General features: G+C 42.2%; 1 protein-coding gene across 4 annotated transcripts in view; it reads left to right on the top strand.

Moving 5' to 3' along the window:
* Nucleotides 1-11,337: 11,337 nt before the first annotated feature.
* WAPL (WAPL cohesin release factor) overlaps nt 11,338-26,664 on the top strand; it is a 77,473-nt gene continuing 62,146 nt past the window's right edge. Inside the window, exons 1-3 of one of the 4 annotated variants that reach the window (XM_027531085.1) lie at nt 11,338-11,820; nt 12,323-12,488; nt 14,540-15,054. In XM_027531085.1, the coding sequence (XP_027386886.1) occupies nt 14,562-15,054 (493 nt within the window). In that variant the 5' untranslated portion in view covers nt 11,338-11,820; nt 12,323-12,488; nt 14,540-14,561. The remainder of the gene's footprint in view (nt 11,821-12,322; nt 12,489-14,539; nt 15,055-26,664) is intronic. The other 3 variants (XM_027531082.1, XM_027531081.1, XM_027531084.1) reach the window with 3 other exon arrangements.

The following is a 26,664-nucleotide window of genomic DNA, read 5'->3' as shown; positions in this document are numbered from 1 at the left end:
AAGGCCTCAGATTTTTTGGGTCAGTCTCGGGAGGACTGAAAAAGCAATGCAGCTGTGAGTCTGGGAGGAAGGTGACAGCAGCCAAGCGTGTGGAGACCCCGGTAGCGTGGCGCATTCCTAGATGGGCACAGCGCGTTGCCTTTTGACTCCTAGGACCTGCTGCAGACCGCGAGTTCGCTCCCACACTTCCATCTCGAGCCTCACAGGCCGCACCTGGATAGGACGCTGCGGGCGGTAGGCACGGAGGCGCGGGTGTCCACTTCATCCGAGCTGGCACGATGCCCGTCGTTGCTAAGCCCTTTTGGACTCAAAATCCTCAGATAAGGAGATCAAAGCCCAAGAGGGGGTGGAGGGGCCAATCCTGCCGCTGCTAGCCGGTCCCCAGCGGCTCCCGAGCAGCGCGTGGGTCAGCAGAGCCGGTGTGCTAGAGCAAAGGCCCACCGGAGCCCAAGGACCCTCCTTGGTTCATCACCCCCCTTTGGTCCCCGGGCCACTGCCGAGTAGCCTCGCGTACTCACTGGGCCATCGATCAGTCCAGGAAGTGCCCGCAAGGTCATCTGCACAACAAAGGCGGCCCCAAGCGGTGCCTTCTGTATTGTAAATACCAGGCCTTGTCCCCGGCGAAGCGGAGCCCCGGGAGAGAAGCTGCCCGAGGAATCCTGCCCCCACTCCGCATCCCTTCCCCACAACTCCGGAGCGCATTCATTTGAAATGTTAATGTTTTGAAGCTTCCCTCTAGGACTGGATCAGTTTCCTTAAAAGAAGGCTGAAGCCTCTGGGCTTAATAAACAAGCCGGCATTTGACTTGGGTGGGAACCGGGTAAACATTTGTTGGTTTCAGAGAGGCAGGTGTACGAGGACAAACGCCGGTAGATTATTACACAGCCTCGCCAGTCGCTTTAGAAAGACTCCTTTGTGCACCGATTCCAGGAGAGAGACGTTTTCCTAATCTACAGACCCTTATTTGCACCCTTCAGGCTGAGGGCCCCAGTGGCACTGGGAGGAATCCAGGCCACAGGTAGAGGGCGGGGCGGGGCCGTGCTGGGGCGGAGCCAAGCCTCGGCCCCGCCCACGCGTTGCCAGGCAGGATCCGCTCCCGAGGCTCAGCCGCCGAGCCGCCGCTGGAATTCCCGCTGTCGTCGGGTAACAGCCGATCACCGCGAGGGTGTGTGTCTTTGGCCCGTAGGCCTGAGCCTAGCAAGTCTGGCCTCCGCACCAGGAGGACACAGAGGGTTGTCACAACCGGTGCTTTTTAAAAGTATTGGCCTATGTCTCCCTCCTCACATTCGATAGTTATCGGGTTATTGCCAAAGTAACATCAAATTGGATTCGTTGCTTAGCCCAGCTGCTAGCGATGATAATGGTACCCGCGAACACTCGGGCAGCACCGACACTCTGCCAGTCACTGTTCGTACCCTTCTCATGGATTACTTTGTGATGAGGTGACTCAAGTCATCGACGCACTTCTTTCTAGAACGGGTATATCACTTACTCCCACTCGTCCTCTCCAGGTGAGAGCAAACTGGGGCAGGTGCATAGGAAATGGGGGCTCCAATTGTACATGTATGACTCCAAGGGCTGGGGGCTCGTGTGTGCTGGAGAGGGGCTGTAGAAGTCACCGGGGTGCTACTGTGGGCCTAGAACGCTGCCAGGCCCCCACAGTTCCCTAACTCCAACATTCTTTAATTGATTAAGCAAGCGCTACCTGGTCTTTCAAAAGCTTTGCTTTTCCCTCAAGCTGGGAAAACCCACCAGAGGAATGATCCGTGTTTCAACTCTGGGAGCCAACAACACTCATACATAATGAAGCAAGTCACACAAAAGAAAGAATTAGCTCCCACACTCCTGGGAGAGGCCGCTCAGCCCAGAGACTCTCAGAGCTGCCCAAACTATGGGCCGGCCAGGTTAGGGTAGATAGGGAGTAGGAGGGCTCCCACCCAAGAGCTGGAGTTTGTCACCAGAAGAAATCCCGGTCCTGGTTATTCATAAGCATTGCTTACGCATTAGAAACCCCAATTCCTGCATTTCTTCTGCCTCAAGCTGTGGATTCCCTGGCCAGCTGAGGGACACAGGGAAGGGAAGAGGAACAGTGTAGAACAGAGGAGCCCACTCTCTGTCCCAATAATAGCATTTCGATGGTGTCAGAGGACCCAGTGGACAAGGTGGGAAAAGACTGTATATCACCTGGTTAACATTAGGCATTGTGGCCCCAAACTAGTGAATAAGCCTGGTCTTATAGACACCTGTCTGCCCCTTGACCCTCAGGGTTCACAGATACATATCTCCTAGGGTCTCCTAGATTTGTTGTATCTTCCTTCAAGGACTAGTCCTTTCCTGACTTCAACCTGGCCTCTTCCTCTAAACACCTCCAAAATCTCAACCAGATTCTTTCTTCTCCAAGTAGGCCTGGACCTCTGGCTTAAAATGACAGCAAAGGAATGGCATTCCTTTTCGTGGCCTGATATTAAGGGCCCAGGATAGTACATGCTTCATGCCTGTGACCTTTGGAGAAAGACATCTAAGTAGCTGGGTGACCTTGGGCAAATCATTAAGTTTCCCATCAGCATAGTGGTTGGATAATAGAATCAAAATCCCCGAAAAGGAGAGATAGGGAAATCTGCATTGTAAACTCTGCACCTGGAAGCCCCGCTCACTTGTTTTCTCACACACTCTACTAAGCTGCTGCTAAGTCGCTTCAGTCATGTCCAACTCTGTGCAACCCCATGGACGGCAGCCCACCAGGCTCCCCCGTCCCTGGGATTCTCCAGGCAAGAACACTGGAGTGGGTTGCCATCTCCTTCTCCAATGCGTAAAAATGAAAAGTGAAAGTGAAGTCGCTTAGTCATGTCTGACTCTTCGAGACCCCATGGACTGTAGCCTACCAGGCTCCTCCGCCCATGGGGTTTTCCAGGCAAGAGTACTGGAGTGGGTCGCCATTTCCTTCTCCAACACACTCTACTGAGGTTCTACTGTGTGATAGTAGAGATGGTAATGTCACTACTATGCTATCATCTGCCCTGCAAGTGAAATACATGAAACCCAGTCACCCTGGCATCCTAGCTTGGGTGAGCAGCAGTCAGAGACAGATTGACTTTCAGAGCAGGTGACAACCCAAAGGCCTGTCTCCTGTCACTGTAGCCAGACAGTCAGCTAACACCACCTCACAGTTTGGGATGGATCCTGCTCCCAACAGGGTATCCCACTGCCTCCTACCTAGAAGGTGAGCCCAAGCAGTTCTTCACTGACATTCAATAGCCTTGTTTTGCTTCCACTGTTTCCATCTCAAGGATATTAATCTCTAGTCCACCTGTGGCTGTCAGAATTCTTTTTCAACACTTCCAAGATTAATACATATATCCATTATGTCCATTTTCTAAACTTACTAGAAAGAGGCACAAAACTTCGAAACTGCCCAAACTCCACATACCTAGTTTTCTGTATCTACTTTTAATTTAGAACTAGGGAAACATGAGATAGAGAATGATTGACTTATATGAGACAGTATGTGATTCATGATAGGGTTTCACAAATGGAGAGGAAGAAAGACTTTTCAGGCAGAGGGGACTGAGTGAGTTTTGCAGTGAAGGCTTGCGATCCTTGAGTAGTGATACAGGTAGAGAGAAGAGGAAGCAGAATGGGAGGTGCAGTCAATGTCATTGCAAATACCAATGGATGTGAACTCCTGGTAGACAGTGGGGAGCCACCAAAAGTTTGTAAAAAGAGGTAAGTGGTTTATTCCATTTATGTTTTACAAATTATCACTCTGGTGGCTGTGTGTGAATTCATTTTTTTTAATTTTTTTTTAGAACAGTTTTAGGTTCACAGAAAAATTGAGCATATAATACAGAGAATTCCCACATACCTCTCTTCCCACCCCCAGTTTATTATTGTCTTGCATTAGCATGGTGTGTTTGTTACAATTAATGAACCAATATCGATACATTGTTTTTTTTTCTCTATACATTGTTAACTAAAGTCTCAAGTGTACATTAGTGTTCGTGTGTTTTATGGTTCTATGGGTTTTGACACATGCATAATATCATGTACACACCATTACGGTATCATATAGAATCATTTTGGCTAACCTGAAAAAATCTCCTGCTTCACTCATTCATTACTCCTCCTCCTTCCCTGTAAATCTCTTGGCAATCACTCTATCTCAACTCATCTTGCTTTTCCAGAATGTCATATAGTTGGAGTTAAGTGGTATATGGACTTTTCTAACTGGCTTCTTTCTCTTTGTAATATGTATTTAAGGTTCTTCCATGTCTTTTTGTTGCTTAATAGCTCATTTCTTTTCATAAATATATTTTTTTACATTTTTCTTCAATAAATATTTACTGAACTTTTATAGCAACTTCTATAGATTCTGTCTGTCCAAAAGAAATACAGTGCAAGGCACAAATTTACTTTTTCTAATAGCTATATTTAAAAAGGTAAAAAGGAAATTAATTAACTTTAATAACAAATTCTACCTAACAGCATATTTAAAATATTTTCATTTCAACATTTTATCGATATAAAAATTGAGATACTTTATATACTTTTTTGTACTATGCCTCCAAAACCCAGTGTTTTATATTTCCAGCACATCTCAGGTTGGACTGAACATGTTTCCAGTGTTCAGTGGCCACACGCAGCTGGACAGTGAAGAATTGTGCTAGGGTGCTGAGGACGGAGCAGAGAAATAGAGTGGACAAGGTCTCTGACATCACACCATTGACAGTCTAGTGTGGGAAACAGACAGTAAAGAAGTCAACAAATCATTCTGGAAGGCAGCAAGTGTTATTGAGAAAATAACACACCTCTATTATACTGGGGCTTCCCAGGAGGCACCAGTAGTAAAGAATCTGCCCACCAATGCAGGAGCATTAACAGACTGGCTCCATCCCTGGGTTGGGAAGACCCTGGAGGAGGAAATGGCACCCCACTCCTGTATTCTTGCCTGGAAATCTAATGGACAGAGGAGCCTTGCAAGCTACAGTCCATAGGGTCGCAAAGAGTTGAACACGACTGAGAGACTGAGCACATATCATACAGAGACTGGGAAGCAGACTTAGATTGCCAGGGTAGTCGAGAAAGCTGTTCCGGGGCTGAGACCCAAATGAGGAGGCATTAACCATCAATTATCTATTGACACAATAATACTGTATAACAAACCACTTCAAAATTCACAGGCTTAATAACTAGTTATTATTGCTCATGAGTCTGTAAGTCAGCTAGGCAGTTTGTCTGGTCCTAGGTGGGCTCATGTATGCAACTCTGAGTAGCTGCAGGTCAGGTGGGTGGCTATGCTGATTCTGATTGGGCTTGCCTGTTTGGGATCTGCTAGCTGTTGACTGGTGTAGGATGACCTCAGCTCTTTTCCATATGTCTTCTCATCCTCTAGCAGGCTAGCCCAGGCCTGTTCTCATGGTGGAGGCAGGGATCCAAGAGAAAATGTGGAAGCATTCAAGGTTTCTGAAGGCTCAGGCTCAGAACTATTTATCACTTCTGCCACATTCTTTTGGCAGAGGCAAGTTACAAGGCCAGCCCAGATTCTGGGAGGAGCTGCAAAGTCACATCGTGAGAGGTATGTGTATAGGGAGGGATGGAAAATTCAGGCAATTTTGGCAATTCATCTCCCATATTACTTAAAGCTTTCAACACCACCAGGAAGTTATAACAATGCTGAACTTGTCTGTGCCCAATAAAATATCCTTAAAATATATATAAAAAAAGTAGAATTGTAGAAAAACCTTGACAAAATTCCTCTTACCATGAGAGGTTTCAAAGTAACTTTTGCAATTATTGATAGGTCAAGTACATAAAAAATAAGTAAAGATATAGAAGACTTCAACATAATTTATGAGGTATTTAGTCCACAAATATTTTCGGCATGCTTTCTCTGTATGAGGTATCATTGTTCAACTACAATAATTGTTGAACAAAAGTCAACAATCCCTATCCTCATAGAGTTTATATTCTAGTGGAAGGAAATGAATAAACAAGTTAATATGTAAAACAAACATGACCTTTACGGAGAAAGACAAGAGGGAAAGGATATGGAGTGGGGGATGGCAGGGTGAGGGGTTTAAACCAAGCAGCACAGGGTAGGACAGTAGGGCAGGGTAGGTCCTACAGAGGAGACACGGGAGCCAAGCCCTGAGAGAGGCAGAGGCCAGGGAGGGAGCCCTGTGCTTATCTCCAGGACCAGTGGAGGGAAGAGCTGCATGGAGACCCTGGGGCAGGAGCTGGTTTGGCAGGTTCTAGTTGTAGACAGAGGCAGGCTTGGCAAAGTGGGAAGGGAGAGGGGTACTCAGGGGCCAGATCATGCAGGGCCTTACAGGCCATGGTAAGGATTTGGGATTTTAGTTTTGATGATGGAAAGCACCAGGAGGCTTTTTTTTTTTTTTGAGGGGAGGGGTATCATAGAGCATTTGGGGAGAGGATCCTGGGGAGAAGAGGGCTGTTTCTAGACAAGGGTCAAATAGCCAGTCCTTGAGAGATGGCTGGATACCAATCCTCATCAGGCAGCCTGTCCCCAAAGAATTTCCCTTGCTTTGTCTTTCAATTACCTAGACAGCAGTTTATTCCCCAAAGGATGTCACCACCTCCCGAGAACATATTCCAATTATCCCAGAAAACAAGGTAATTGGGATTATAGTAGTATTCATCATCTCAATTCTCAAAATGAAAACCTATCCAAAGCAAGAACAAAAGGTAGCTCCAGAAAGCAGCCCCCTTCCCCTTGGGAAAACTCAGTGAACAACTTACAGAGTCACAGTTTATATGAAACTGTTGTTAGTTTCAAGTCACTTTCCTTTCAGGATATAATCTTACACAAAAGAAAGAAAGAAATGGGGCTATTTACTCAGCAAAGATCCATGCCCTCATAGAGAAAATATACAAAATATGTGATACGTTGGATGAGGAGATAAATGCCCTAAAGAAAAATAAGGGGGAAATAGGGAACATTTGAGAACAGGTGTGTCACTATTTAAAATAGGCTGGTCAGGGGGAGATTAGTTGAAAAGGCCTATCAGCCCAGTATTCACAGAACAGAGAGAAGTGTTGGGGAGGATCAGTGATAAAGGCAGGGTTGGCCCCACAGCTTGTGACACAGTTGTGTCACACACTGATATGTTAAGTGTACGATTTATTAAGATAATTTTATTCCACATTCTGTGAAAAGGAAAAATTTCCTCCAGCCAATGTGTGTAGTTCTCTGAATTGTATAAATTGTAATACATTTTACTACACATTATCAGAAAAAGACTGCACAGCTCTGTTTGGCAACTCCAGTTTGGACAGTTCCTATGCCAGGGCTGAAACAAAGGCACGACAACAGTGGCAGAACGGATTCTTCTGTTAGTTTTCTTTGTGGGATTTTCTCTTTTCAGCTAGAGTCCATCTGAGTGCAACTCAAGGTAGCAAGGATGCTGTCCTCCGCTAGAGGCAGCACAAAGGACAGCCCGCAGCATCAAAGGGTACACGCTTAGCTCAGGTCCATTTCAGTTTCTGGAATACGTATGAGAGTTAATGGAAAACAAAAAGCAGACATCTAAGAGCTTTGCATAGAAGCATAACAGCAAAGAGAAAAACACCTACTGGGTGTGTATGTGAGCAGATTCAAATGAAGTGAAGAGAACCGACCCAGGGGATGGGGATGGGCAGGAGGCCAAGCTGAGGGAACTAAGAAACCAAAGGCAGTAAAATTAAAAAATAAAACAAAACGGCTTGTCCTTGCGTTATCCACACCGCAGTCCAGTTCACTCTCTTTGGTGTGGAACTCCAGGCCATGGCCAAGTTTGTTTGCCTCAGTGGAACCAGGGAGGGAAAGGGTAAAGTGGTGGTCCAGCCTGCACATCCAGAGTCTGACCTGCCCCCAGGAGGGGCCCGGGAGTGAGCAAGCTCTCCACCTGTCTTTAGTGTGGGTCATATGAGGGTGGAGAGCCCTAGCACAGCTCTTTTCAGTATTCATATAGCAAACTTCTACAGACTCAATGCACACACGTACAATTTTTTCAAATCACGTACCAGATTTGTTATTCATTCACTAAGTCTTGTCCAGAAGAGCTTCTCTGGTGGCTCATATGGTAAAGAATCTGCCTGCAATGCAGGAGACCTGGGTTTGATCCCTGGGTTGGAAAGATCCCCCAGAGAAGGGCATGGCAACACACTCCAGTATTGTTGCCAGGAGAATCCCATGGATAGAGGAGCTTGGTGGTCTACAGTTCATGGGGCGAAGGCGGGAGGAGAAGGGGATGACAGAGGATGAGATAGTTGGATGTCATCTCTGACGCAATGGACACAAGTTTGAGTAGGCTCTGGGAGTTGGTGATGGACAGGGAAGCCTGGTGTGCTGCAGTCCATGGGGGCACGACTGAGCAACTGAACTGAACTGAAGTCATGCCCAACTCTTTGCGACCCCATGAACTGCAGCACGCCAGGCTTTTCTGTCCTTCACCATCTCCCAGAGTTTGCTCAAACTCAAGGTCCATTGAGTCAGCGATGTCATCCTACCATCTCATCCTCTGTCGCCCCCTTCTCCTCCTGCCCTCAATCTTTCCCAGAATCAGAGTCTTTTCCAATGAGTTGGCTCTTCACATCAGGTGGCCCAAGTATTGAAGTTTTAGCATCAGTCCTTCCAACAAATAGTCAGGGTTGATTTTTTTTTAGGATTGACTGGTTTGATCTCTTTGCTGTCCAAGGGACTCTCAAGTCTTCTCCAGCACAACAGCTCAAAAGCATCAATTCTTCAGCTGGGCTTCAGCAGTATCAGATTTAAGAAGGTCTGTAAATAATAATGTGAATCGAATGCCTAAGAAAAAGTTTGATTCCCTCATTAGTTACAATACCTCGAGCAAATGCCAACATCTCCATTACCTCACTTGTAGAATAGGGATGACTTCCCTCAGGAGATTGGTATTGTATCTAATGCATAGTATGTTCTTAATGTTCTCCCCCATCCTAAGAAAAAGAAATTAGATTGCCATCAAATGCTATGGATATACTTTAAAACAATACTTATTAACCTTTGGGGCTTCCCTGGTGGTTCAGATGGTAAAGAATCTGCTGCAATGCAGGAGAGCCAGGTTGGATCCCTGGGTCGGGAAGACCTCCTGGAGAAGGGAATGGATATCCACTCCAGTATTCTTGGCTGGAAAATCCCATGGACAGAGGAGCCTGGAGGGCTACAGCCCATGGGGTAGCAGAGTCAGACATGACTGAGCAACTAACACGTTAACCTTTAATCTGTGGACCAGTCACCTGGGGAATCCTGTTAAAGTGTAGATTCTGCTTTTGGGGGAGTTGGGGTGGGGACAGAGATTCTTGATTTTCCCAAGAAACTTCCAGGTTCTGACTATGGGGGTCATTCTTTAAAGTAGCAAGAATTTAATATTGAGTTCCATTATTTAACATGCCTACCGCACCAAAAGTTCTCAAAAGGAGTTTCATAGACTAGCTATTTCTTTAAAAATTTTACTTTTCCACTTAAGCTTCATGCAAAGTCACTGACCCAGCTAAGTGCCAAGCGCCAGTGAGGCCACGGTGTAATGAGCTGTGTGAGGGCATCATTTGGTCCCAGAGGGTTCACAGTACTCTTTTACAGAAAGATCCTGCAATTGTCTCGCCACCACTTTCAGCTTTTTGATCTTAGCCTTTGCCTCTGATGATAATTACCCCTTAATTAGCACCCACCACCATGTCATCTAAATAATTATAGTAAGTGCAGCTTGCACCTCTGCTGGGAGTCTTCAAACCAACTGATAAAACAAGATGCTATGCCAATTTTTTTAAAAAGACAAAACTGACCCAAATAAAAGTCACATGCTGTGGAGCACACAGACCTGTTATAACTTCCATTAGAATAAAGCTATTTAAGAGTTGGTTTTGAAACAATCAAGTATTGATGTATTTCAGAAACTGTAAATGTCAGAATGTAAATTTTGCAAGCAGTTGTACAAAAGTAAAACAGCTCAGGCAAGCTAAAATCCACCTTAAATTTCTGTTGGGAAGGGCTACAGAATGTCTGAACTATTTTTTGTCTGTCTGGATTTTGCCAATATATTGAAGGAGTTTGGTAACTTCTGGGTGCATTCTAAGTAAATTAACTTTTGTGGAAGAAGAGGTAGGTTTTTCACTGAAAACAATTAGTAGTTTTCTAATTTCCCAGGTGGATCATCATTCACCCCTCTCACCAAACAGCAGGGCCACCGGAGCCCAAATAATCATGAAACTCTCTTAGGAGGAAACCAATTGTGTTACTCTTTAAAAGGCTGTCTTCCCACCGTAGTCTTAGAACACCATCACAAGAATTTACAATTTTCTGAATAGGTAATACATTGACAAGGAAAAAACTTCGAACAGCACAAAATGTTGTACAGAGAAAAATAAATTTTCTTCCTTCCCATCATCTACCTCCTTGCCTTCCCCAGAGACAAATCACTGGTTCATAAAATTTTTTATTATGAGAAATTTCAGATATACAAGCAGAGAAATTGTAATAAGCTCATGCATAACACAGCATCAGCAATGAAACACACCCCACTGGGTTGTTTCATTTTCCCTCCATCAGTGTTTATAGGAGTTATTTTCCCAGATACTTGATCATTTTATCTGTCAAAACTTTTAGTATTTTGCCATTCCCCCCGCCTTCTCTCCTTAACCTAACCACATTACCGTTATCACATCCAACAAGGTTGGATAATTCCTTAATACCATCCAATATTCTCAGGGGTCACTTTTAACGGCTTCGGGACAGACTGAAGGAGAAAAGAACGACGAAAATAAGAATCCAGGGGATCCTAGAAGAGCATTAAAAAGCCAGACCGACATCACTTCGGGGTGCGGTCACTGATCGGGTGCCCTGCTACCAGGGCCTCCCAGTTCCCGCCGTCATTAACTGCGCCAGGTCAGCACCAGCCAGTCTGGGTCAAGAGCCGCTCCGAGCCGCAAGCTCCCGGTCTCCCGGCTCCCAGGCGGCGACTCCAGCAGGCCCGGCGCAGCTGCACAACCCACCGTCCCCAGACACCGGCGAGTCCCTGGAGGGGAAACGATTGACACAGACGCCTGCACTGAGCCCCCAGTCCTCCCCCGCTGCACCTGCGTCTCCCGGCGGGGCCAGGAGCTGGAACTCGCTCGCTCGCGAGCCGAGGCCAGCCAGGCCAGCCACAACCGCTCCGCCCGCTGCCCACTCCCGCGCCGGGCTCTCAGCACCTAGACCTCTCGGACAGGGACTACAACTCCCGTCGGGCCCCACGGCCGGACCAATGGCGGGCGCCGGAGCATGCGGGGCGCGGCGCCTGCGCGGCGGTTTGAGTAAGCAGCCCAGCGATTGGCTGCGGGGTCGGGCGGTCGCGCGGGGCCTGTGGGAAGCGGAGTGACGGAGCGAGCGGCTGTTGGAGGAAGGAGGTGGGGGCCGGGAGCGCAAATGGCGTTGAGATGGTTCAGGGCCCTGTTCAAACTCTAGCGCTGACCATTCACCGACGGAAGCGGCGGCGCAGGAGGCGACGGCGGCCCATCGGGGGCACGTAGCGGGCTCCGGTACCAGCTCCAGAGGCGGCGACAGCCAGGGAGGCCTAGGCCCGGGCCCGGCCGGCGGCGCTCGAGGCGGGGAGGGAAGTTGCGGTGCCGCCACTCCTCCCCCCCTTCCACCGGGTTTCCTATTTACAGAGAGCGGAGTCGCGGGTTCGGACGGTGGCGGAGCCCCTTGCCTCTCTTCGCTCACCAGCCGGCCCCGTTCTCCCGCGCGGGGCTCCGGCGCCCGCCCGTGGGCCGTTGGGAGCGGGAGAGGCGGAGGCGGCCTGAGGCTAAAGCACCCGCCAGGCGCCGAGGGTAAGTGAGGTCTCGGGCGGCTGCCTAGGCCCGGAGCTTGCCGAGGGTAGAGGAGGCAGGGGTCTGGGAGGGGGTGATGGAAGTCCTTCTATCTCACCCACCCGGTCTCTGAGGAAGTTGGGCAGCGGAACAGTCTGAAGAACTCTTTTTCCTCTTTTCCCCTTTATTCTGAGTTCTTTCTGGGCGACGGCTGATTTACTTCCCTCCCCAGGCGCGGTCAAGTGTATTGGTTTCAGGCCGAAATCTTTTGCTGCCTTTTCTCCGCCTCTGGCTGCCGCTGAGGCCTTCCACTACCCTGGGGATTCGGTGGCAGAGGCTTCCGGGGCGTCGGAAGCAACATCCCTTTCCTGGGAGGTGGAGGTGGGGGTGGGGAGGAGAAAAGTTGCGTGAGCTTCCAGGGGCAGGGGGGCGGCTTCTCCCCGCCACCTCCTAGCGCATCGCCGCCCCCAGGTGAGGATTTCTGGGTGGTGAGGTTTGGCCTTTCCGGCTTTCATTCCTGCAGGGAAGCCCTTAAGCCCGTGGAGATCTGAAGGACTCGATTTGGTTGGGGGTTAAGTGTGAGGACTTCTTTATTACAGCGCACTTCCCCGAAAATTCGACAAGCTTTGGGCTGAGGCAAAGGCCCAACGACCAAAAAGACTTAGTTGTGAATCATTCTTTCCTTTTTGGTAAGGTAATCTTTGGAGTTTGAAGCCTGAGCAAGATAGCCTGTGTTCTTAACTTGAATATACTTGAAATATAATGTCAAATACATCTACACACTTATTTTTGAATTTCTACATACTTTACACTCTAGTCTTACTATAATGCCATTACAATTGTCTGTCTGGTGACTTAAAAAAAAAAAAAGGACATGGAAAACTGTATAAAGACCAGCAAAGGGGATATTATATAATGAACTCCCATGTATTCATCTTTCAGACTCAACAGTTATTAACTCTTAACCAAATTTTTCTCATCTCTGCACTTTCCATTCCACACACCTTAAAGTTGGAGAATCACTGACATTATTGCATCAGTATTTCAATGTATATTTTTCGAAGGCATAGGTTCTTAAAAAAAAAAAAAAGCATAATTTATCAGTTAAAATAATTAACTCCTTGGTATCAGGTGTTCATCGGCAGACTTTCAGCTTGTCACAGTGAATGCTTTATGGTTCTAGGACCATTTTTACCATGAATTTTTTTGGTGTGGACTTAAAGTAGTCCAAGTCTAGGTTTTTTGGTTTAGCCTTTAGTCAGCATTTTTAGGTAATTACCATGCTAGTGTATCCGAAACGTTTTAGCTTTGTTGGTGTATATGTAAATGTAGGTCTGTAGATTAGGGCTGTACATTCAAAGAGGAATGAAAAGAAATGACTTATTTTGTGTTTCTTGTAGCTGCCAAATACACTTAGTTTCTTTAGGTTATGCTTAGCAAGAAAGACAGGATTCTTCAGTGTAAATCTACAGTAAGAGGGGAAATAGATATCCTTCAGAAAAAAGTTTTTTGACATATTAAAAGGTCTTCAGACAAATTAGAAAGTTTTCTCTTAAAAGTAGATGGGTATAATGACTAAATTAAGTATTATTTTGTCCAATTAGAATTGGCTTTTAACCAAAATATGAGAGGGCAAATTCCTCTGCTGAATATATAGAGATTCCCTATAAACTGGGAGGATTAAGTTAATAAAGGGAAACATTTAAACTAATAGATAAAAACATTAAAAAATATAGGTCAAAATATCACTCTGATTGTTGTATTGTAAATTTCAAGAGTATGAAGTTTTTTTCAAGCCCTTAGGCAATTGTTCACTTTTTTTCCTGGTTATATTTAATTTATTGATATTTAAATTTTAGAAGGTCAAAGTGTGAGTAATGGATAAGGACTGATAATGTTTAAAAGGTACCTTGTTTGACTCTATTTACTGTCCTGAAATTTTTTTTGTCGTAGTACTTAGCATGTAGATAAATAATTTTATCTTGTCTTAAATCAGAGAGGAACATAAATTCACAATTTTTTTTTCTTTTAATAATCCCTGGACCAGTCAGTGTAATATGCTAGAGTTCACTAGCTTCAGAAAATGTAGTTCAGAAAATGAGCACAGCACTATGAGGACAAGGAAGGGAGAAAGATGAGTATGGTTTCTTGCATTAAGGGAAATGACCAAGTACGGAATATTTTTCAAGTCATAGTTTATATTATGTTAGACCAAAACTCAGGATCTTTGAGGTTGGATTAAAAGTAGCAGGTTCTAATATGTGAGACAATAGCACCAGTTTTCTGACTTTTCACCCCTCATATGAGTAAGTGCTCTGAAATTTCAAAGAACTATATTTAGTCAATTATTTGACATCTCTAAGATCTTGAAAAAAATTAACATTTTGTGCTTAATATTTTATATTAAGGGTAATTAGCCTATTCAGATTATTTTTTATGGTAAAATTTGATAGAATAGTAAGTAGATTCATTTGAAACTTAAAAAAAAAAGCGATGTTAGGCTTTCTTGTTCTGAAAATAGCCTATGAATATGTACTCATATAAAAGATTGATATAAGTATATAGGATAAAAAATGAGCCTCTCTATACTCCCTCCCCTTATTTAACTGTTTTTGGATTTGTATCTTGAATGTGGAAAAGCTGTATGGGGAGAATCCCTATTTTCTTATTTTTATATTCAGTATTAACACTTGTTAAATATTTGATGATTATATATTTTCTTACTTTTTTTTTCCCACAGAGAATATGAAACAGGTGTCAAAATGACATCCAGATTTGGGAAAACATACAGTAGGAAAGGAGGAAATGGAAGTTCAAAGTTTGATGAAGTCTTTTCCAACAAACGGACCACCCTTAGCACAAAGTGGGGAGAAACCACATTTATGGCTAAATTAGGACAGAAGAGGCCCAATTTCAAACCAGATATCCAAGAAGTTCCGAAGAAACCTAAGATAGAAGAAGAAAATACTGGAGATCCTTTTGGATTTGATAGTGATGATGAATCTCTACCAGTTTCTTCAAAGAATTTAGCTAAAGGTTCCTCTTACACGGAATCTAGTGAAGCTGCTCAGTTGGAAGAGGTCACATCTGTACTTGAAGCTAATAGCAAAATTAGTCATGTGATGGGTGAAGACAGTGTTGTATCTGATAAATGCTTACGTTTGGAGGATACTTTGCTTGGGAAAGAAAAGAGCACAAACCGTGTCTTAGAAGATGATGCAAGCAGAAGTAGCTGTGCTAAATTAATGACTTCAGGTAAGTTTTGATTTTCTTTTTTTTTCTTCTTCACAATGATTTTCTTTATTCTGAGCCAGGAGAGTTTTGTGTAATTTAGTCAAATGCTTTTGACTTTAGATTCTGAAATACTACACCTCTTAAATTTTCTTTCTGCATTTATAATTAATGGGGACCAAAGATAATTTTGTAGAAGAGATTTAAGAAATTCAAGAAACCAATTAGGAGTTGAAATTTTACTTAACTTGGGAATTTCCAGACTGTACATTTTGGGAATGATCTTTCATTTGTCCTTAATCCAGTTCTCGTTAAGAAACATCTCTTTTTGTTGTGTTAGGATTGCGCAGTATCTCACTTCTATTACTGTGGAGGATTTGGATAGTTACTGATAATGAAAATGAGATGGGCATTTACAATAAGGTTTAAGTTTAGGGGTGTTAGATTTTCTTTCAAAACTAGAAAGATTAAGGAGGTATTAAGTGGAAATGTAGAATTGAACTTGACTGCAAATTGAAATTAGTTGGGGGCTTGGTGCCAGTAGTAATTTGTATTAATAGATTTTCATCTACAAAACCAGTTGTATTTTTAAAATGTTAGCTTGTAAATCTGGCATCTAATGTTTATTCCTAAAACAATATATTTTACTTGTTTTTGTAAAGGATTTGAGACTTACAGTAATAAATGATTAAAAAAGTGCAATTAATTAAAAGACCGTAGAGCTTAGATTGGAGATGGAAAGGGAGATAGCTTGTGGACTTTATCAGTGTAGGGCTGAGCAATAAGGCTCACACTTTGGTCTAAAACAAACCTTAGTTCTTGACTTCTTGGGAAAATTTAGTGATAATAAAAGGTTACATAGTGCTCATATTTTAAAAACATGTAAAGACAAAACTTCCTAGTTTTCTTGAGAGGAATTTGTCCTTTGGGGTCTTTCTTTAAGACACTGTCTTTCTATAAGGCACCTCAAATACTTTGCCTAGCATAGTTCCACAAAAAAATGCTGAACATTTTTCATTCTTTCTCACCCTTGGATGAGAGGATGAGCCAGCTGTTACTGTCATTTCCTTGATCTCCTGGTTAATTCTGATTTGGCTCTTCTTTTCCTTTGCCCACATTTCTCCTGAGCTGTTATTCATAACTTAAGGTTAGGTTCAGTTTTATTAAAAATGAGCAGAAAAGCAGTTTCCCAGATCAGCTGTTAAAAGTGTTTTCTAATCGTAGAACCATTGAGCCAAAATTAACTTGAATTCAGTTCTCTTAGCTTCATAGATGAGATTCAAAGAGGTTAAGTAACAGTCTAGGTTGGGTAGTGGCAAAATTGGACTGAGATTCATTTATTGATATTTCAAAACTTTGACCAGCTGCTCTGTGTCCTCCACTCTTTTAGGCTCTGGAAATGCTCTTCCATGTCAGGTATCTAGTGTCCAGTGCTCAGTGTGAGGCAGATGGGCCAGAAGAAGGGAGATGAGGATAGAGAAGTGGTGCAGTGGGTGAGGTACTCAGACACAGATTTCTCAAGCACTGTGTTTGGAAAAGAGAGGGGCATCACTGGCAGGCAGAGGGTATCAATAGGATAAATGTTGAGGTATGGGGGAACAGGAACTTGGAAATGAAACATTCAAAGGCAGCAACTGCTTATATAGTCTTACTGTTGTTAAACCTACACATGTCCAGACTGCCATTTGAAGTTGTTCGGTGAGAACTGGAAACAACTCTTTCTGTGAAAATGAGGTTTTAGCTTGCCGGTCTAATGTAGCTAAATTGTAGTTCTGGTGTTAATCCTGTGGACTGACTGGGAATCCAAACTCCGTTATAACGGGTTTGTGAGGGGAAAGTGTATACTAAAATACAGAAAATAGATGTTCAAGAACGTCTTGCTCTTCTTTCTTCACAAGGCAGCCTTAGTTGGAAGGGAATGGTGTAGCACTGTGAATATTTACTTTCTCCTCTCCCTTGACCATCCAGAGCCACAGCACCCCTGGTAGCTTACTGTAGGATAAGAAGGGAACTTTGAGGGAGTACTTCGAATTCTGATGGTCTTACCCTCTCCCTAACATGTAAAAGATAAACTTTTTATAAGTTTATGTAATAAGTTCAGGGAATACTTCCAAACTTTATGACCTTCCTTTTTTGCCTCTAAAATTTGGGCATCTCTCTGTGCCTAGATTTTTTTTTGCATATGTCTGTCAGTTTGTCGTTGCTTTTACGAGTGTTCAGGAGGCCTTCTGATTTTAGTTGAAGTTTAGAGATTCAGACCTAAGGTTTGGATAGAAGGGGTCTCTGTAAATCTAAAGTGTTTCCAAAACTTTTTTTTTAATTAGAGATCTTTGGAGAATGATGAAATTTTGGACTTCAGATTAAAGTGCTGTTAAACCCATTTAGGTCTCAGAAATTCTTTGGAGGTCATGTACAGGCATTTTATTTAAGAACCTGTGAGAAACGTTATGATCATTCTGTTCAAAGTGCACAAGTTAGGTTCTTTAGTATCCTTCCAGTGGGATGTTCTTGCTCATTCATACCATTTTTTTTGCTGCAGAATTACATCACATCAGTGAAAAGGGCTTATCCAAGCTCAAGCTTATATCATTTTTCCTGGCCTTAAGTTTTAAAGTGGATCTCTTTATAGGGTAGTATATGGTTAACTTTTAGGTACTATTAAAATTCTTTGTTTTAAATGTTTTGTACCAGATAGTGCTTTTTAAGATTGTGGCTTATTTAAAGACGAAATCCAGAGTGAGGTTGTGATAGAATATAGTGGTTGCTGTTTTCCAAATGCTTGATGGGCAAGGGAACCCATCAGGATTACTACCCATGCAAGAGTACAAACTAAATGAGAACTGCAGGGAAGGATTGAGTTGCTAAAACATCCTCATCTTAATTTAAAACACACACACACACACACACACACACACACACACACTTTTAGTATGGAACTTTTAGACACACAAAAACAGAACATTAAAAGAACCTCATGTGCTTGTTTTGTAGCTTCAGCAGTTGTCAATATATGGCAAATCTTGTTCCATCTATTGTATACACTATTCTGTCTCCTGGATTATTTTAAAGTGGATTTAGGATATCTTACTTTATCTGTAGATACTTTAATGGAAGTTTTCATTAAAGCCAGTGACATCTCAGACAAGTGTGAAACTTAAAAATGACTTAACAGGACCTAAAAACTTGGCCTTTTGAGAGATCTTGGAGTATTCTTATAAAGTTTGGCATCCAGAGCTATGTGCATTAGGGGTAAAAGAAAGCTGCTCTTGCCTTTTATATACAGCTACTCCTGTTTTCCATCTTTGTGCGTTTTGCTACAGGTTTTTAATCTGGGTTCTAGAATAAAGTGTGCAAAGACTTGTATTTCTACTTGGCACACTTGCTAGCCAGCTGGGATTCAGTCTACATACCCTGCCAAATATTGAGATAACTATGGCATAGGCTCTTAATTTGCATGCCTGTCTTTGTAGCCAATTTTTTTTTCTATTTGCTTAAAACTGTACTGAGTATTTGTATAAGTTAGAGGGCTGTTACTGTCAAGAAATTAGGAACTTTAATTTAGAACTGAAGATCGTTTTTAGAAAGGGAAATGAATTGTTCTATTCCTGAAAGCTTAAAGTAGGCCAGGGACTTGTGACCTGAGAGGCGATTGTCATCTACTCATTGGATAAAGTACAGGTGATTAATGAGGATTAAAGAATTCTGCAAGTATAGCATTGGTAAGAGTTACCTACCTTCATTTAGCTTTGAATATATTTGTCATATAGAATATACTTGTCATTCCTAAAATCAGCTTCTTTAAAGGGAAGAGGGTAAGATGCCTGTTACTTTGTGCTAAGCCCCTCATATCAGTTGATCTTTAATCTCAACTATTTAAGGGAGGCTTTATTCCCATTTTAGAGGAGGTAAAGCATATTTCAAAGAAGTTGAATCACTTGAACTATTAAGTAGAAGATCTGAGAAACACCTCAAGTGTTCTCTTCATACAGTGCTGCTGTATTCTGATGTGAATGAACTTAATTCGATCATATTTAAAGCTTTATATTTAAAATAACAGGCTGTCACTGTACGAGTTTTCTCTTGAAGTTGGAAATAACTTGGACAAATAACAAATTATGTGTTACCTCTTGCCTCTGTTTAAATAGTTTTCTTTTTAGTAAGAATGGTGGCCAAACCAGTTATAAATACTGAAGAAAGCTGACCTTAATTTTTGCTAATAGGTACCCTCTGTTTGCTAATGTCTAAAAATTCTGTATGGAAATTTAACAATATGCAAATTCTGAGAGAGACAGTGTAATTTCAAGTAAATAGATTTGTTTTAAAGTAGAACTTTAGTTTTTTGTAAAAGATTTTCTTAGTGAAAGGATGTTCATTCTCAGGGTTTGACCAATAACACAAGTGCAGGTAATCACTGATATAACTTGAATAGAAGTGAGTACACAGGGAGCAGTGTGTACTCAGTGGGAAATGGGCTTGGCAGGTGTACACAACTTGTTAAAGATTAAAGATGTTTGAAGGAGAGAAGAAAAGGGGCAGCTAGAGATATATGAGGGGTTCTGGAAAGTTTGATTGCATAAGAGAGTCTTGAAGCATAGGATCCAAAGCCCAGAGAGGGAGAGTGATCTTGGGAGAAGGGACACTGCATTTCTTGGCTGGGCGGAGAGGGGGGTGAAAATGTGAGTTTAATGGGAGGATGGAAGATAAGGTTGTTTATGAACCAAAACTGCTCCCCCGCCCCCCCCGACCCCCACCATCTTTTCTTTTTATAAAGTGACAAAGGAGGTCATCTCTGAAAGGGAGAAAGAAAAAAGGATGTGTGTGGTGGCTGGAGGGGAGAGGCAAAGTGTTCACATAGATTTTGGAGAAAGTGGAAAAGGAAGGAGCTGTCTAGAGAGAGTAGAATTTCTGGACATCATTGGTGCCTTAGTTAAAATTTGTTATCACTGAAAACTCTTGAGCATGTGTGTTTTCCCCTCTCCTTTAGTAGGCCCTATTAGCCAGAATCTGTACAAAATATAGAATATTGGCTAGAATAATGATAATTATGCTGGATTGGCATTTTGTCTGACTAGATATGGAATGAACAGATAGAAAAGAAAGAGAATTTAGGTTATTGACCAGAGAGTGAGTGAAATGATGAACTGTGCACTTTAAACTTGACTAACTGGACAGGGGTGGGTGGATAGGAGGAAGAGAAGAGAGGTCAGTATACTGAGAATCTTAATAAAAGTCCAGAGTAGGATTCCTGAGACAAGTTGGTTAGCTGGTGGTAATTATGGATTGTCTTATTCTGATATTTAAGAGTTGAAGCATTTTAGGATATGAGAAGTTCCTGGATGAAATTGTGAACAGGTGACTAAGATAGAATGTAGAGGACTTGATGGGAGAATAAGGAGCTGGGAGTTGATGGGGTTGGAATTTGGCAGAATTCAGGGTGATAGCAGAAGTGACATGGAAGGGTGGATTACAGACCTGGTTTAAAACCCTTAGATAAACGAAGAGTAAGAGGCTTATAGACGACAGTAAGAGGGATATTATAGCGTAGCTAGATGGGTGGCACATGCCTCAAAGGAATCGACTTTTTATGAGAGAGGGGAATAGGAGTAGTTTCATAAGAGGCTCTGGAGAGCCAACATGTGAGTAACTGCAAACCATCCTTCTCTGAGATCCTGAAAGGGGCTGCATGAGAAGTGGCACTCTTAGTCGGGTTTCAGTTAGGGTTTCCCTGGTGGCTCAGATGGTAAAGCGTCTGCCTGCAGTGCGGGAGACCCGGGTTCTATCCCTGGGTTGGGACGAGCCCCTGGAGAAGGAAATGGCAACCCACTCCAGTACTCTTGCCTGGAAAGTTCCATGGACAGAGGAGCCAGGTATGCTACAGTCCATGGGGTCGCAAAGAGTTGGACACAACTGAGCGGCTTCACTTCACTTATTTCAGTTAGGGCAAGGAAGTGGTAGAGGGCATGAGCCCCAGGTGTATGTGATGTGCTGATCACTGAGCTTTGGATACTCTGGACTTAAAAGCTGTGGGGTGAGAGGGGGCAGTGGATTGTTGAGTAGAAGATGGGAAAGAAGTATAGGTACATTTTGAGTGTTACAGTACAGGAGGAGGTAGATGGCAAGTTTGCATTTTAATTTATCCGTCAGGGTCCCAACTGGAAACATGGCATGCCCCAGTTAGGCTCTTAACCGGAGATTTATTTTTGTAATGGTTAATTACAAAGGTGTGTGAGGAATGTTAGGGAAAGCCTAACCTGGGTTAGGTGCATTGAAGCTCTTCTGTGGTGGGTCCCTCTTCCCACCTCCAACCCTGGCATCCACTGATCAGTCTTCTGCCCCTGTAGCTTTGTTTTTTCCAATATTTCCTATACAAAGGGTCATTCAGTATGTAGCAATTTCAGCCTGGCTTTTTATTTAGCATAATACTTTTAAAGAGTATTCCATATTGTGTGAATCAGTATTTTTATTGTTGAGTAGTATTCCATTGTATATACCATAACCTATTCACTATTTGAAAGACATTTTGACATTTGACATGTGGGATCTTAGTTCCCCAGCCACAGATCCAACCCATGACCCCTGCATTGGAAGCATGGAGTCACATTAAAAACGTGAGAGGAAGTTTTTCTTTAACAACCAGAAGATTTACAGCACCCTTTTTCTTTTTTGAAATTGTGGTTTTTTTTTTTTTGGCCATGTGGCATGTGGGACCCCTGTGCCTTGGAAATGTGGAGTCTTAACTGCTGGACCGCCAGGGAAATCCCTTGAAATTGTATTTCTGTCCCACTTCCCCTTTAGGATTTTACCCTAATGAACATGTCTGTTAATGGTCATCTCTTCATAATTTTGTAGTACATAAATTTTTTGTGTATAAGTTTGTGTGCTAAGTCACTTCAGTTGTGCCTGACTCTTTGTGGACCATAGCCAACCAGGTGCCTTTGTCCGTGGGATTCTCCAGGCAAGAATACTGAAGTGGGTTGCTGTGTCCCCCTCCAGGAGATCTTCACCTAGGGATGGACCTGCATCTCTTACGTCTCCTGCATTGGCAAGTGGGTTCTTTATCACTAGTGCCACTTGGGAAGCCCCATATATAAGTTTAAATGTAAACTTTTAAGAATTTTTGTGATTCTAATGTTCAAAGTATTTGAAAATTCTTCTAGATTATCACAATTATGAGTGTATAATTGATCAAATTAGTGTTAAATTGATTAACTATTAGAGTATAATTAGTCAACCGCATTTTAAAGGCAAAGTTTATTGGAAATGTACCTCTTAATGGTATGGGTAAAGCTGTTTTCAATTAGTTCATGTATCTATGGATAAATATTGCTGGAATTAAGAAAAAGCTCTGACATCAGTCTGTTCCTATTTTTTAATACATATAAATATGGAGGTACTATATTAATAAAAAATAAGAGTGGAAAGAATTTTGCTATAGTAGTTTCTATTCGGAAAGCAATAAATAATTAGAACCACCTGACATGCAATGGATTTGTTTCCAGGACATTAGAGTAACTCAGTTATTAAGCATGGATGCCAGTAATGTATCATATTATTTCTTTACTGTCATGCCAGAGTAGGAGCAATGTTCATAGTAAGATTAGGGATAAGTGAGTGATATGCCATTATTTGTAATGTGGGAGAATAATTATTAATCCCAGGTGGGTTGGTACATCAGTTTTTGGACCACAGTATATGAGAAAGGTGGGGATTTAGAAATGCATGTCCCTAAAACTTGGGCTTCCCTAGTGGCTCAGTGGTAAAGAATCTGCCTGCCAGTGCGGGAGCCATAGGAGACACTGGTTTGATCCCTGAGTTGGGAAGATCCCCTGGAGGAGGAAATGGCAACCCACTCCTGTATTCTTGCCTGGAGAGTCCCATGGACAGAGGAGCCTGGTGGGCTACAGTCCATGGGTTCTAAGTTGGACACAACGAAGTGACTGAGCACACGTGCACATAAGGAAGACGGGGATTTAGAGATGAATGTCCCTAAAATTTAATTGTGCCTTTGTATGTTTTGGCATGCCTTTCTGTAACTCCAGAAGTCTCTGTATATAGTTGAAAGAGTTAATTTTCTGTGTGGCTCATTGGTTGAGGACTGACTTGGGTATGTGGATGTGTTCCCTATTCTTCTGCAAGGGTGGGCAGAGATAGGCAGCTTGAGCAGGAGGCCATGGGAACAAACAAGCTTCTTGGCGTGTGGGTGGGCAGTGGCAGTGGGCCATGAGGTTCTCCGTGGGCAGCTGTTGATAGGGAATGAGAATTGAGTTGGACTGTTCTGTGTAGTGGGCCCAGCTGAATGGTTCTTTTGGAGTTGTTTTATCTTTAACATTACATACAGACTTTGTGTTTGATAGGTATGTTTTATAAATAATTAAAAAATTATAAAATATAATTGAAATCACCACTTGAAATACTTAGCATTTTTTTCAAGTACTTTTTACTTTCCAAATCTTTGAGTAAAACTGATCCACTGAGGAAGTGTGCCATATTTTTCCTTTGACTTCTTAGGTGCCCCTTATAAGTAGCCACACACCTTTGTTGACAGTGAAAAATCAATTTCCATTCATAGAAGCATGCTGTTGACAGTTTCTTATGTATATTTTCATAATCTTCAATATGCACAGCATGTAAATCTATATATCCCTAAAAATATAAACACATAGATGACAGTGTGGTATACACGTGTGTATACTGTGTATGTATGTGTGTACGGAAAAATCATTAAGATATACACATCAGTATTTATAAAATGTACCTTTTCTTCATGGTTTTCTGTTATATGAATATACCATACTTAAGTCTCTTAGGAATAGTTTGGCTGTTTTGTGGTCATTTGCTATTATTAACTAAGAAATGCTATATGGAACATCATTCTACTTTCATGTTTGAGCATCATGTTCTCATATATAATGGTAGAAGATGTTTCTAGAAGTGGACTTGAAATAGCATACATATTTAAATATTCAGCTGATATTGCAATATTTCCCATTGACACTGGCTTTTTTCCCCTAGCATTATTCTATTGAACTTTGGAGTTTATCTAGCTGAAAGATAGAAAAAATATCTTCTTTATTTTGGGGGTTTAATTTTTTTCTACTTTAGAATATGTGAAGTTTTATTTTTTTTTAATGTAAATAAAATTATCTGCACATGGTACAAAATTACAGTGGTTAAAAGCTTCCCCACCTCCTTTTTCCAGTTGTGCCGGTTGTTCTTGGAGGGATTGACCATTCATAGTTCCTTTTGTTACCCTTTCTGACATATGCTGTGTATCTACAAGAAGTTCAAGCAGTTACAAATTTGTGTGTGTGTTAGATCTACAAAATGATGACTTGGTGTTTAATACCTTGCTTTTTCACTTAATATGTATCGGGAATAAGTCTCTGTCAAAATATGGAAGTTTTCTTTCAGGCCTCCTTCTCTTTTTTATTTAAAAATACTGTTGCATTCATGGTATGTCAATTCCCCCTATGTTTTTTGTTTTTGTTTTTTTTGTAATTTCCTAGCCAGTTCCTTGTAGATGTCAGATTTTGGGTTGTTTCCAGTGTTTTTGTTTTCTTTAAAAAGTTGCTTTATTTTTTAGACAGTAAACAGCACTTAATAACTGTGTGGCTGTTAACTGTCTAGCAACTGAAATCTACTGTCCCTCATGTGCAGAATGGGAGACAGGTTTACATTTCTTTATCTGAAACATTTTAGGCCAGATCTGTCTTGGAATTGGGGTTAGTTTGGAATTATAAAGTATGTTTTTTTAATATGAACCCCCATCAGGTGCCTGGCAGCACTCTATTCAAAGACAAGTTTTATTCAGAAAAAGAAAATACTATCAATAGCCTTACTTAAATGAGGTCAGGTTTTGCTTCAAAAGGCATTATCAGAAAACTTTGTTTTCAGAGCTTTTTGGATGTTGCAGTTGTGGATAAAGGCTTGTGAACTTGTAATAGTACCTACATCAGATGGTTGCTATGAGATCAAATGAATTAATGGGTGGAAAGTATTTGGGACAGTACCAGGCACATACTGAGGGCTTAGTAAGTATAAATATAGTTCAGCTTTGTTTTACTTTCTTTTTCCAGCTTTATTGAGATATAATTAATATATAATGTTTACTCTTGATTTTTAATTGTGGATGAAGTTGAGTATCTTTTCATAAGTTACTGATTCATTCTATTTCTTTTCCTATTGATCTTTGTGTCTATACCTGCTTTTTCTGCTGGAACATTGATTGACTTACTGATGCATAAGAATTCTTATGACACCACTATATTAAGGGAATAAGCCTTTTCTATTTCCCTAATGATTGATGATGATCATTTTCCATGCTTATTTTGGTATCAGTATAGTTTCTTTGATGTACCCTCATATTTCTTTGCTTATTTTTAATTGAGTTGCTTATTTTCTCATTGAACTTTAAGACTTCTTTATTTCCGATACAAGTATTGTATCAGACATTTATTGCAGATATTTTCTGAGTCTGTGATTTGTTTTTGCTTTCCCTTAACAGTGTTTTTTGCAGGGCAGAAGTTAGTTGTTTTGATCAAGTCCCATTTTATCAAGTATTTCTGACAATAGAGTACACTCTCCTCCCTAGGCATCCCCTTCTTTAGACAGCTCTAGTTAATCTTTAATGCTGTTGCTTATCAGTCCTTATAGTTTGAATTGAATGATGTCTATAGGTTTAATAAGTTTGTTCCCTCTTTGCATGACAGCCATGGGCACCCCACTCCCGTACTTTTGCCTGGAAAATCCCATGGACAGAGAAGCCTGGTAGGCTGCAGTCCATGGTGTCGCTAGAGTCGGACACGACTGAGCGACTTCATTTTCCTTTTCACTTTCATGCATTGGAGAAGGAAATGGCAGCCCACTCCAGTGTTCTTGCCTGGAGAATCCCAGGGACGGGGGAGCCTTGTGGGCTGCTGTCTATGGGGTTGCACAGAGTCAGACACGATTGAAGCGACTTAGCAGCAGCAGCAGCAGCAGCAGGATAACAGGACCACTGACAAAATGTGGTTCACTGGAGAAGGGAATGGCAAACCTCTTCGGTATTCTTGCCTTGAGAACCCCATGAACAGTATGAAAAGGCAAAAAGATAGAACACTGAAAGATGAACTCCCCAAGTCAGTAGGTACACAATATGCTACTGGAGATCAGTGGAGAAATAACTCCAGAATGAAGAGATGGAGCCAAAGCAAAAACAGCATTCGGTTGTGGATGTGACTGGTGATGGAAGCAAGGTCCAGTGCTGTAAAGAGCAGTATTGCATAGGAACCTGGAATGTTAAGTGGCAAATTGGAAATGGTCAAACAGGAAATCGCAAGCGTGAACGTCGACATTTTAGGAATCAGCGAACTAAAATGGACTGGAATGAGTGAATTTATTTCAGATGACCATTATATCTACTACTGTTGGCAGGAATCCCTTAGAAGAAACGGAGTAGCCATCATAGTCAAGAAGAGTCCAAAATGCAGTACTTGGATGCAATCGCAAAAACGACAGAATGATCTCTGTTTGTTTCCAAGGCAAACCATTCAGTATCACAGTAATCCAAGTGTATTCCCCAACCAGTAATGCTGAAGAAGCTGAAGTTGACCGGTACTGTGAAGACCTACAAGACCTTCTAGAACTAACACCCAA

Source organism: Bos indicus x Bos taurus, chromosome 28, assembly GCF_003369695.1.
Source record: "Bos indicus x Bos taurus breed Angus x Brahman F1 hybrid chromosome 28, Bos_hybrid_MaternalHap_v2.0, whole genome shotgun sequence".
Taxonomy (NCBI): Eukaryota; Metazoa; Chordata; class Mammalia; order Artiodactyla; family Bovidae; genus Bos; species Bos indicus x Bos taurus.
Note: the sequence above shows the minus strand (reverse complement) of the source record. Positions and strands in the feature narration are given on the sequence as shown.